Source organism: Helianthus annuus, chromosome 6, assembly GCF_002127325.2.
Source record: "Helianthus annuus cultivar XRQ/B chromosome 6, HanXRQr2.0-SUNRISE, whole genome shotgun sequence".
Classification (NCBI taxonomy): Eukaryota; Viridiplantae; Streptophyta; class Magnoliopsida; order Asterales; family Asteraceae; genus Helianthus; species Helianthus annuus.
Window position 1 is genome coordinate 108642989 of NC_035438.2, and position 12101 is coordinate 108655089.

Genomic DNA, 12101 nt, shown 5'->3' on the forward strand with positions numbered 1-12101 from the left:
AAGGCGAGATGCTTTGGCGGGTGGGAAGTACTTAGCAAGGAAAGCATCTCTAAGGGCAGCCCATGTGGTGAAAGAACCTGCTGGCTGCGAATCAAGCCAGGTGGTTGCGCGGCCAGCAAGTGAAAATGGGAATACCTGAAGGTATTGAGCGTCAAGATTGGAACCTTCGATAAAAAAGATGTTGTAGATTCGGGTAAGGTGGTTGATGTGGGCAGGGGCATCCTCGTCATCACAACCGTGAAATTGGCAGGAGTTGTTGATAGCGGTCATGATGTATGACGGGATCTGCCAGGAATTTTCATTGTTGACTACGGGAAGGGTGATGGGTGAGTTCACACCGGTGAAACCGGTGGTGGATTATTGGTGGACGGTACGACGGTCGGCCATGTCTGGCACAGCGGGTTATGGGCTAGTAGGACGGGAGGGTGGTAGGGAGTTATGCGGTGATGACTTCGGTGTGAAGTCAAAGGCTGGTGTTTTAGATTGGAGGGTAGAGTCAGAAAGGGCGGAAGATGAAGAAGAAGTACTAACCTTTAAGCTTGAAGAGGAGAAGGTAGGCTTCGTTGGTGGTCCTTGTGAGCGCGTATGGGGCATCCACTGAAAAACCGACAAGGAAACAAGTAAGACGACTCAAACGACTAATAAAATAAATAAAATTAAAAGACACTGTAAAAATAAATATTTAGAGTCCTACGACTCAAGCAAACAAACAATTAGCACGCATGACGTCAGACAAGTCCAAATAAAGTAACTAACGCAATTGCCAAAGAGTCCCCGGCAACGGCGCCAAAAACTTGATATGCTAAACGTAATTTAATAAAAACAGACTCAATTAACCTAACATGAAGTAATACTCTAGACTCTCTAAACTTAACTAAAATGCTGACCGGTGATCAGTAAGTCCGGATATCAAACCCACATGACTCAATTTAACTACGCTAATTAACTTAACTAGACTGACACGGACATGACACTAATTATTTTTATATTGGGGGGGGGGGGGGGTGTTTGTTAAACAGCTTCTTCTCCACGAGGTTTGCTTTCGGAGATCATCATTTTTATAGTCATGTTCATATCTGAACCCTAATGCTTCTTTTAAGAGAACAGGCCTTTGAATTGATGGAATTAATATCACAAGAAATCGGGTCTTCAATTATATATAAAAAAACAATACACTTTTGTAAAACTTAAGATTTTTTTTATTGAACAAATTTTTCGTATTATGAATTTACATCAAGATAGATGGTAAACGAATAACAAGTTGCGCCGCTACCCTTTTTTGAATAACAAAACTAAATCTTTTAAAAACTACGTCCATAGATCTCGGTATCATAACATTACTATGCATGACCATTTGACCTTGACTAAGTAGGTCCACAGCCTCTGACGGCAGAAAACCAAAAGTATCAAAAGCAAATGGGAGAAACAATGGCTTGCTTTTCCGACGCCGCCTTGGTCCGCAGTCACCACCACTTCCTCCATTAGTCGTGACAGAACCCTAGTCGTCGCTAGTGCAGTTGGTCAGAAGACCGATTGTCACCTGTGAACCAAAAGGTCACCACCATAGAAGTTTATCACCATCGGAAAGGCCGCTGGTTGGGTGGTTGGGCCAGATTTGTTGTTGCCGGTAAGTTTAAGTTTGCTTAACGGACTAGAATGATTTGCAAGGATTGAGAGAGTGAAAGGTGACATTGACGATTTGAAGGTTGAGTACAGTGAAAATTGAGGAATTTGAACACTTAAATGCGATAAAATTTGGGATTGATCGGTTGACTTGAATGAGTGACTAATAAATTATTTTCTTTTCATTTTTAATATAATAATAAGGAAAAGAAAAAGATCATTATGCCCTCACATGAGAGGCACATGGTTAGATTTGATGTTAAAAATTTACCAGATTAGGATAAAAGGACGTCGTCTGAATAAAAACTGAAACATAAGGGACATCAAGTGTAATTTTCATTTCATAGTTAAAGGACAACTTATGCAACTTCGCTCAAACTTAAAGGACGTAAAGTGTAATTCAGCCTTTTAGTTATATACTTCGCAACACAAAATATAAATTATAATGATATTAACAAATACATGTTCCAAAAATATTATTTTTTTCACATAATGAACCTACTAAATAAATCACTAATAAATAACGATTAAGAAAATAAAAAGTATATTAAAAAGTTAGGTATATAATTTGGGTAAACGGGTATGTGGTTTTGGGTAATCGGGACCTAATCCAATACTCATCCCATACCTGTGAATTTTTTTAAACCAATCCCATACCTGTCGAGAGATTCGGGTATATGCATCCCATACATGTCGTGCTTGGTTTTTTTGCTCCATCACTACATTAAGGCTCTTAATGGTTCAGACCTCCTCTTACTGGTTCAGACTGTTTGTTTCACGAGCAGATGTCTGAATGGTTCAGACATTTGCCGCCTCTGAATGGTTAAGATTTATACAGAGTCTGAATGGTTAAGACCTCTAATCTGAATTGGTCAGACATTTGCCTTTGAACGGTTAAGCATTATACAGACTCTTAATGGTTCAGACTTCTTACTGGTTCAACACTTAATGATTCAAATCTCTTACTGGTTCAGCACTTAACCATTCAGATGCTGCCAAACAGTCCGTAGACCTACAATTACAATACGTTATTCAAAAGAGAAAAGCCTCACTCCAAAGATTCAAATGTCTTTTAGGGGTCAAACTTATTAAGCTATAAAAATTGTCACATGGGCCAAATATAACATTGTCGTTTTAAGTATGAGGCTTTTGTTTCATCCCAACTAAATAATCCTTTTGAATAACATTTGACCTACTAAAGTTCATATTCATGTCTCCCAACAATACAATATTACAATGTATTCAACCTGACTTTTAACAAAAAAAAGACCTAAATCAAGTAGGAACAACATAATACTCTTCATTTGCATCTCCTACCAACAAGAAACAAACAATGATTGCAAACAAAATAACAAGACCAAAAAGAACTCTCATCGTAAACCAATGTGTCGGTTTCGTTTCAGGATTAACTTCTTGGCAAATGTGTTCTGAAGCATCATAAAACCGCTCATCAACTTGGGTGAAACTGTCACTAAGATCACACAAAAACCCGTTTTGATCGCGCTTTGAAGTGCAGTTCAGATCAAATTTGCTCAACAATGGGCTTATGAAACTTTGACTTGCCTGACTTTTGACATTTTGACTTTGGATTGAATCTTGAAGGGACTTCATAAGCTTTCTTGGAGTTGTGAAGATCTTTATGTTGTCAAGATTTATATATGACCAAGATCTCTGAAACAAGATTTACAAACATAACATGGGTTAAGTTATTCTACAAAGACTTCTAATTGTAAGAAGTGTAAAAAAAAACCTAAATCCCCCCCCCCCCAAAAAAAAAAAAACCTAAAAAAAAACTAAACACCCACCCCCATCCCCCCACCCAAAAACATAAACCTCCACCCCCCGGTAAAAAACATATTAATAAAGAATCAAAAATAAACTTTTGAACTCATTAAATTCACCTGAGGACTAGGAGTGACACTTCTTGTATGATCGCCTTGATCTTCATAAAGCTTTCGGTTCACACTTCGGTCAGAGTCAACCTCTTGAGATAAACCACTAATTGCAGATGGAGAATCGAGCATAGAACTATACCCACCAAACGAACCGATGGTTTGTGATTCAGCTGATGCGGTGACACCCCTTTGACCGGTTCTATTCGCATACTTTGACCCCTTTTCGATCAAAATCCTTTTTGCTGTTTGTGTTGCTTCAAAGGCTGCGCCTTTAACATACGTCGTTTGATCATCATCGTCATCACAGATCTTCATTGCCTCAATTATGAAGTTAAGTTCCGACATTATACATTTATAATCCAAACATTTCATCAAAAAATTAACCATTTGAATGGCCATCAATCGCTTATGAGAATTCCCCTCTAAAGCAGCCGTATTAGCAATCGCGATACCGGACCGGACTAACAACCGTGCATATGCTTCAACGATTAAACCGTCATGTTCCGCTAACGACATAACTAACCCCATATGTGAATTCGGCGTTAAAGATTTCTCCAAAGCCCCAACAACTCTTTGACAGACCTCGTTGACCATTTCACTCGAAGCAAACCGCCAATTTTCAGAGTCAACCAAAGCCTTTAAACATAACGCTGCACCGGATGACAAACTATCTTGGCTAGATAAAAGAGAATCCGAAAGGGGTTTACAAAGAGAGTGAATAATTCGTCTTTTTTTGTCGTCAGGAGTGGTGGGGTCCATCGCGTATGTAGAAATAGCAGGTACCACCTTTGAGCAAGCTTGTTGAAGTGAAAAAGAGGCTGCACCAGATGTCAGAGTTTTGATGATGGTGGACATGATGTTGTCGATTTGGGGTACGATTTTTGTACCATGAACGCGAGCAAGAACTTCGTAAAGTGAGATTGTGTATTCGCCGGATGTTAATCCGGTTTCTTTGGTCTCGGAAACTTGAGCAAGAAAGACTGGAATCGCGTTTGAATCCAAATCTTTGACATATGATTTTAGTGCTGTCAAGGCTGCTTTTCGACTATCAGCATCTTTATCAAGATTTACCATTTCTCGCCTAAGCAGAAGGCTCAGATTTCTCCTCATTTGATAAACTGCAAAGAAATAAGACATCAGAAAATCAGACGGTTTAATTTGGGGGCATACAGCTCAAATGGACTAATCAAAATGCTTAAATGAAAGACATGGAACATGTTAAATGGTCAAACAAATCGAAAGTCATTAGGCATGTATTCAAATGAGGAGTGTAAATTGCGTCCATTTGGCGCTTAAATTTTTTTAACCCGAACACGCCCCGTATTGTTTTTAGTAAAAAACAACTCTAACCGACATACGCTTAAAATTATGTCACCCGGACACAGCCCGTCTAACCTGTTTATCTAAATGTGTCAAATGGTTGATGTGTTGGTGGGTAGTAATCTAGTTGTAAACGTCTTAATCAGGCTGGAGGGTTGTAAAAATTAGGTTAAACAGGTCAAAACAGGATAGCGGGTCAACCATTTTGATTAAACAAGTTGGTGGCATTGGCGTAGCTTTCAAGGGGCCGGGAGGGGCGCCCGACCCCCCGAACTTTTCGCTCATTAGTGTTATGTATGTATGTTTCGTGTAGAATTTTTTAGGTATATACGTTTTCGACCCCCCGGTTTTATAAAAAAAAAATTACTTATATAGAATTTTTAGGTTCGGTGACTTCCGACCCCCCGGTGGAAATTTTCAAGCTTCGCCACTGGTTGGTGGGTCGACATGTTTGATTAAACAGGTTAAACATCAACTCTAACTCAACCCATTAATTAAACCACTTATATTTTACAACCAAAAACATGATTAATTTCTTGTGCGGTTCCGAAATTACAACCCCTAATGTAAATGCATAAACTTTCTATAACCATGCATACTACATTAATCATCTCCAAAACGATGAATAAAATCAACTAAATAATGAAAAACTTATAATAAAACATAAAACCAATCAAAATTTTCGAAATCTTAAAACCAGGTGAGCGCACGAACTCAAATTTCATTATTTGTATTGGTTTGTTTAGTTAAAGATACATAATTAAATTCAAAACATTCGATTGAGCATATCAATCAAAACCCAAGAAATCCCATAACTTTTTCACCTCTGTAACTCAAACCTCCAAGTTAACAATAACATTCAATTTAACCGACACAGTACAAGAACTCAGAGTCATCAAGATTGATAAGTAGTACCTGTTTGCTGTTGTAACTCAAGAAAATACACAACTTTTTTCGAAAGGATTAAAGAAATAGGTAGTATTTTTTAGTATCGGCAGCATGGTTTTCGTGCCATTGTAAGAAGAACATATTTATCTTCAAATGGATTTGGATCCGAGTATTTCTATTTCCCCCTCAATTTTGGGTCCCCAAATTATTCAAATTAAGATCTTCCCTCTTTTACTTTTCTGTGCTTTGACGCTTTTGCCCTCGTATATACTTTTGTTGGCTCAAGAAATAAAATTATTTTTTTATCCAATTAATGTGTTTACACCACATTTCTCTTTTTTTTTTAATAACAAATTTAGATAATTGACGGACCACTAGAGTATTATCGTGTCACCAGCAGAATCACCCGGTCATATCCATCTCCACTAGACAATAATGCCTATACACCAATTCAGGAGGAAACCCAATAAATCTGAGAAAACCCCCTTCGTGGGAATCGAACCCATGACCTAATGTTTACACCATATTTCTCCATAGTTGATTTTTTTCAGTCTTGAATCTCCAACACCATTTGAATACGAGGGCAATATTGACATGCTTTAACTTGCGTAACCCTAACCCCCCTCCCCCCCCCCCCCTTCATCTCTATCTATCGCCACACGATCCCAGACAACCTAGTGCATCTTCTTTTGTTTTTGGATGTGGTTTAGTACGCATTTATCTTTCATCTTTAATTTAAATATACTGTAGAATGATTTTATGTAACAATGTTTGCTTTCGTAAATTGTCTCTTAGAGCAAATGGGTTTAGGTTGGTTTCTGGGTGAAACCTATAAGCCCACTTAGCTAAAATGGGCATGTCTGTGTTAATATGGATTTATGCATTGATCAGTTTAACCCATATGTTTATAGTACATGTTTTTATCATAAGTTAAATTGATTGGGTATCTTATGCATTGACGTAATATTTTATAACCAATAGTAATTGTTTTATACACATTTTAGTTTTCTTGGTAAGTTGTAAAATTAAAGTATTAATATGTGAAGAAATAAGAAAAACTGGGTTACACGGGTCATGTTCGTGTCAACTAGTGAATACCCATGATGTGTTAGCGCTAATACATCTAACAGGATTTTTGGGTTTGTGTCAAATTTTAGGATTTGTATCTGTTTGTATATGTCAACATACGAAGACAACGCGTTTAACACCCATGTGTATAAGGGTATGCACTATATATATTCTTATTTGTGGTAGTCGGTATGAACGTTAATATTTTTCTTAACATTCTTTTCGTTAGAGCATTCATATCCAACCACCAAATTATGTGAGAGAGTTTTTTTTGTTTTATGAAAAGTGGTTGTATGTAGTTGTAAGTGGTTCTAACTAGAGTAGAGAGAAAATGTTATTGTTCATCTGTAAATACGCAATATTTTATTGGTATATCTTGTTTAAAACAATTACTTAGATTTAGAAATGCTACTTATTGTTTCTTATTATAAAACGCAATACAATGTCTTTGTTTATTTTTCATGTCTTATCATATAACGCAATGATTCAAGATAGGGTACAAAATATTGAAATGCTATTATGCTAAAACGCAACATTATCTATTTCATTGTTGTTTGTCTTATATTATTTATTATAAAATGCAATACAATCTGTTTCCTAATTATTCATGTCCAAATCATATAACGCAATACATATAATAAATCATTTTTTACTGTTTCTATAACACAAAAAATATAAGATTAATGACATTCATAAAACTACTACTTTATACTCAAATGCAATGTTATACAATAAAAATAATAATAATAGAGGAAATAATAAGACAAAAAAACTGACACCTTAAAGACAAAAGAAATTGATAAGACAAAAAATAATAATCATTATTATCAAAGAAAACTTAAAAAGCTTTTTGGATTCCTGATAAAATACTGTATGATTGAACAATCAATTCAAAGAAAAAACTGAAATATAATCATTACCACTTAATACCAATCCATCGAGCAATCCAGTATTTGTATAACAAAAACCCTAAATTATAATCACCTTCCTCACACACCAATAACCCAACCACAAACACACACAAATGGCTAATCAAGAATTATCAGTTTGGTGGGTTCAAAGAGAGCATTTCGTTCTTCAATTTCTTGATGGTCACAAAATAAGATACCATTCCATTGCTTCTGTTCTAGAAAACTACAATGAGAATGTTTTGAGAAAGATGAATGAACTTGGAATACCACTAGCATGTTACACAGATCAGACAGCCCAACTATTCAAAATTCTGCACAAAAGGTACGGAAAACCGAATGAAATGGAAATTAAAGACACACAAGTTACATCTTGGGAGTTCATTGAGGACACTTTCAAAATTTCAGTGACTTGGGACAATAGCGATGTGGAGCTATACGACCCAAAAGACATATCTTCCAGTGAGGATATAAGCTTTTTGAAGCAGTCATCTGAAATTCCAATCATCAACAACTCTGCAAGCAAATTTGCAGAGAGGCTCCAGAAGGCAGTAAAATCACAGGTTGAACTTTGGACTCAATCTGAAAGTAATGAGGAAATCCCAAATGGAAGCTTAGGGTACTCATCTGAAGAAGAAACCAACTTTGATCCATGATGCTGATGTTGCTTTCCAGTGGTTGTGGTTTATTATGATGTTTTTATTTGATGTTTTTAGGGTACTACAACAAAGATGATAGAAGTAATTTTGTTATGATTGTAAACAGGTGATGATAGTGTTTTATTCATCATCTTTGTTTTTAACTTTTATCTTCTATATAACGCAAAATATTTAAGATGTCCACTTGCTGTTCATGTTTAATTTTATATGTGTTCAAAAACTAATATCAGTTGATTGTTGTTATCATAAAACGCAGTAAACAAAAAATTCTACTTGCTGTATAATGTTATATGTATAAAACGCAATAACAATGCATTGTTGTTATCATAAAACGCAATTAACAAAAAATAGCTGATATTTATGTAGGATATCACAAAACGCAATAACAAAAATAGCTGAAATCTGTACATCATAAAACGCAATAACAAAAAAAAATCTTTTTTATTAATATCATTTTTATACAAACTTACATTGTATTGCTAGACCCATTAGCATTAGAAGTAACCTTCTCTTTACATGTACGACTGTTATGTCCTTTTCCACCACATACACGGCACGATTTCTGGATTTTTGATGATTTTTGAATTGCAATCTCACGATTAGTAATAATATGGGTAAGACAAAGAAACGTGGTTGGAGAAACACAAACACTTGCATACCAAAGAAGAAACTTAGGGTTTGGAGGAAAACTTCAGATTTTGCTATAAAATTAGAGAGTTAGCCTCATTTCAAACTCAGATATGAACACAACAGGAGAAGAAGAATCAAGAATGTGTATAGAAAAAATCAACAATAATACAGATGAAGTTTAAAACAAATATGGTTTAAATCTGTTCGTATTCAGACTAACATGTGTTGCTTTATCTTTGTAGTTACTGGATGATGATGATGTTGGTGATGGTGAGGATGTTGGTGTCAGCGCCGGTGTAGGCCCCAAGCAGGTGCAATGTGAGTTGGCTGAAAATGTGTCTCCTATGTCAAATTCTGTATGTATCTCCTTACTTCTCATATATGTTATACATTCTGATGATTAATATTAGACAAGGAAATTTAGGCGCAAATGTACAAAACTTGGTTATTTTGACTTATTAGTCTTCTTTTGGGTCAAATTGTGTTGTGTTTCCACACACGCTAGAATAAAGAAAGTGCTCGATATGTTACCGGTTAAATTGGGTCGGGTCTGGTTGTGTTAGCCTTTGTTGTTTTCTTAAAGTTTATATAATTAGTGTTTATTCTTTTGATGCCATAGTTTACTAACATCAAGTAGTAAATTATTAAATTACATTTTATATATTAGTTATTACGAAATTTTAAAGATTATAGAAAAACTAACGTGTTAAGCCAGCTTCTTTGATCCATTACCCAACCTGACCCGACCCGTTCATTTTGGTCACCACTGATCTATATTCTTTTATTGTATAGTTGGAAAAGTCAACTTATCAAAGTGACATAGTTTGTGTCCAAGGCTACAAAGTGAAGCGAAGTAACGCAACAATTCTTGAAGCCATTTTCAAAAAACACGGTGACATTGCATCTACTTGCGTATTCAAAACATCTTCCACAAGAACACATTTCCTCGAGGTTGTTTGTGAAGTTGTCAAATGGATCCAAACCAATAATATGACTGAGATGGTGGAAGATATAGAGTGCCAAGTGTCGGATGCAGAAGCCGTCAACATTAACGTGTCATGGATTCGAGCGCACTTTGAAGCCTTTAACAAAAGGAAGAAGACCAGTAAAAAGTACAGTTTGCTTTTGGAGATGAAATCAAAGATCAGTTTGGCTAAAAGAGTTGCACAAATGGATCTCAGAGAAAGATGCGCAGAGCTAACGGGTGCGCAAGAACGATTTGAAAAGGCTGAAAGATGTGTGAAAGTAATGCATCTTGTTAAAAACAATCTAAATGACAAAATCTTGGAGTCTAAAGCTAAACTGGACTCATGGGTAAAGTTGTATAGGCTAATTAGATCATGTAATGGTGTGTAATTAGTAGAAGTTCGCCATTAGACGTCTTGTATTTTGGTCGAATGGGGGGAAGCCGTTAAGTTTAAACTTTATGTGTTTTAAACCTTAAATGAATATAATTAGTATTTAATCCTAACACTTAATGGATCCATCCGACCGAATCGATTGAACTCTTTCGATTTTGGTAATGACCTCTTCATCACATATGTACTTGTTAAACAAGTGAACCCGAACACAATCTTTATAATTAAACCGGTTAAACATGTAAACTAGACAATAGACATGACGTCTCTTTCTTCGTCTTCACTCCGTGAAGCTAGTCGATCACCAAGATGGCTGTTGGTTTTTTAATTTGTTATTATTATTATTTTGTATAATGATCTGTTTTTCAAATTAGTTATACCTTTTCCTGTTAATTTTAATTTTAGTTGTGTTAAATGTATGCTTTTGAACTAACTGAAACATAAATCCATGAGGGATGTTGATATATCAAAGTGACTAGGTGTAATATATCAAAGTCAGTGTTTCTGAAGGGAGCTAGAGTGTAAATAACTCTACATATCACTTTCATGTACGATAATTTTTTGAAATATTTACAGACAGAAACCCTTGTTTTTACAGTCAGACACCATACATCTGGTACGGATTCTAACCCTAGATGCTGCTTTTTGTTTGAAATGGAGTACACACGTTGCGTGTATATTGTTCATAAGATGTTTGTATTGTTATGTATTAGTTGTTTAGATAGAGGAGTTTGGCGTATTGTTGCCACTTGCTTTATAACATTCTTCAAGTTTTTTCTCTTATTATTTGAATCTGTTTTTTAAAAGTTAAGAGAAAATGTTGTGACATGATCTAGTGAGATTACACACGCGACACTATAAACCATCACGTTATTGTTTTGACACTATAAATATCATCAATGATAACTTATAAATATACTAATTTTCACAGCATTAAAATGCATAATCAAAGTTAAGTGACTTTTCTTTTGAAAAATATAGATGCCTTTAGTGCAATATCTAGAAAACTTGTTTGTAGTTTTCTTTTCAGAATGTCGAACAATTGAAAACTTATTTATATGTGAAGGTTTGTTCCCATCAATAAATCATCTTTCACCCACCCAACAAAATAAAACACAAATAATTGTGCAGATTAGACCATGTGTAGTGGTAAATCAAAATAATGCCCCCACCATGAGGCATTATTCGACACGTGTCATCCCAGTCAGCATGGGGCATTATAGCATAAAGTGGTGTAGTGGGGCATTATTCCAATAACGCCCGGTAGAAGAAAGGATAAGCGAACCGGGAAAAAAATGGTCGAGTCGTCTTCCGATCTCGAGTTAAAGGAAGATTTCGAGGAGATGAACCGTTGTCTCCAAGACATTCGCGACCTCGGCCACCAACGTTATGAGATTATGAAAGAACGAGTGGCCGAAACCAAAAAGTTTAACGAGATGCAAGAGGCGAGGCAAATGGAAAAGGACATTGAGTTTTTGTCCAAACCTATCGACCACCTCCAAGGTGATGCGTTGATCCTTGCGCAAATGCGTCGCTAAAAATACGAGAAAAATATGGACTCTAGATCATCTTTTTTTTTAACTTTATTTTTTTTTCGGTTTTTTATTTTCTGTTTTTTTTTTCGGTTTTTTTTTTAATTTCAAATAGTGTAATTTTTATTTTAAATTAATGAAGTTTTTTATGTTTTAAATTAAAAAAAAATAATTGGGAAATGATTGCATGGGCGTTATTGGAATAATGTCCCACTACACC

At 35.6% G+C, this 12101-nt stretch overlaps 2 protein-coding genes across 2 annotated transcripts; one reads left to right on the plus strand and one right to left on the minus strand.

Annotated features, from left to right (window-relative positions):
• Nucleotides 1-2809: 2809 nt before the first annotated feature.
• On the minus strand, nt 2810-5904 carry LOC110917680 (protein SINE1). Its single transcript, XM_022162152.2, has 3 exons — nt 5754-5904; nt 3525-4636; nt 2810-3294 (listed from the first exon to the last, which is right to left on the minus strand). The coding sequence occupies exons 2-3, from the start codon at nt 4626-4628 to the stop codon at nt 2899-2901; spliced, it is 1500 nt and encodes a 499-aa protein (XP_022017844.1). The 5' UTR covers nt 4629-4636; nt 5754-5904; the 3' UTR covers nt 2810-2898.
• Nucleotides 5905-8433: 2529 nt separating this feature from the next.
• Nucleotides 8434-10347, plus strand: LOC110920053 (MATH domain and coiled-coil domain-containing protein At3g58260-like). The gene is made up of 3 exons (XM_035974231.1): nt 8434-8442; nt 9234-9347; nt 9784-10347. Exons 1-3 carry the CDS (start codon nt 8434-8436, stop codon nt 10345-10347), a joined length of 687 nt encoding a protein of 228 aa, XP_035830124.1.
• The last annotated feature ends 1754 nt before the right edge of the window (nt 10348-12101 follow it).

Bases quoted from the DNA above. Each gene is read 5' to 3' on its own strand.
- LOC110920053 (XM_035974231.1), top strand. The intron at 9,348-9,783 runs GTATGTATCTCC...TTTATTGTATAG, and splicing joins TGTCTCCTATGTCAAATTCT to TTGGAAAAGTCAACTTATCA.
- LOC110917680 (XM_022162152.2), bottom strand. From the start codon at position 4,628: ATGAGGAGAAATCTGAGCCTTCTGCTTAGGCGAGAAATGGTAAATCTT. The intron at 3,295-3,524 runs GTGAATTTAATG...ATCTTGTTTCAG, and splicing joins GTGTCACTCCTAGTCCTCAG to AGATCTTGGTCATATATAAA.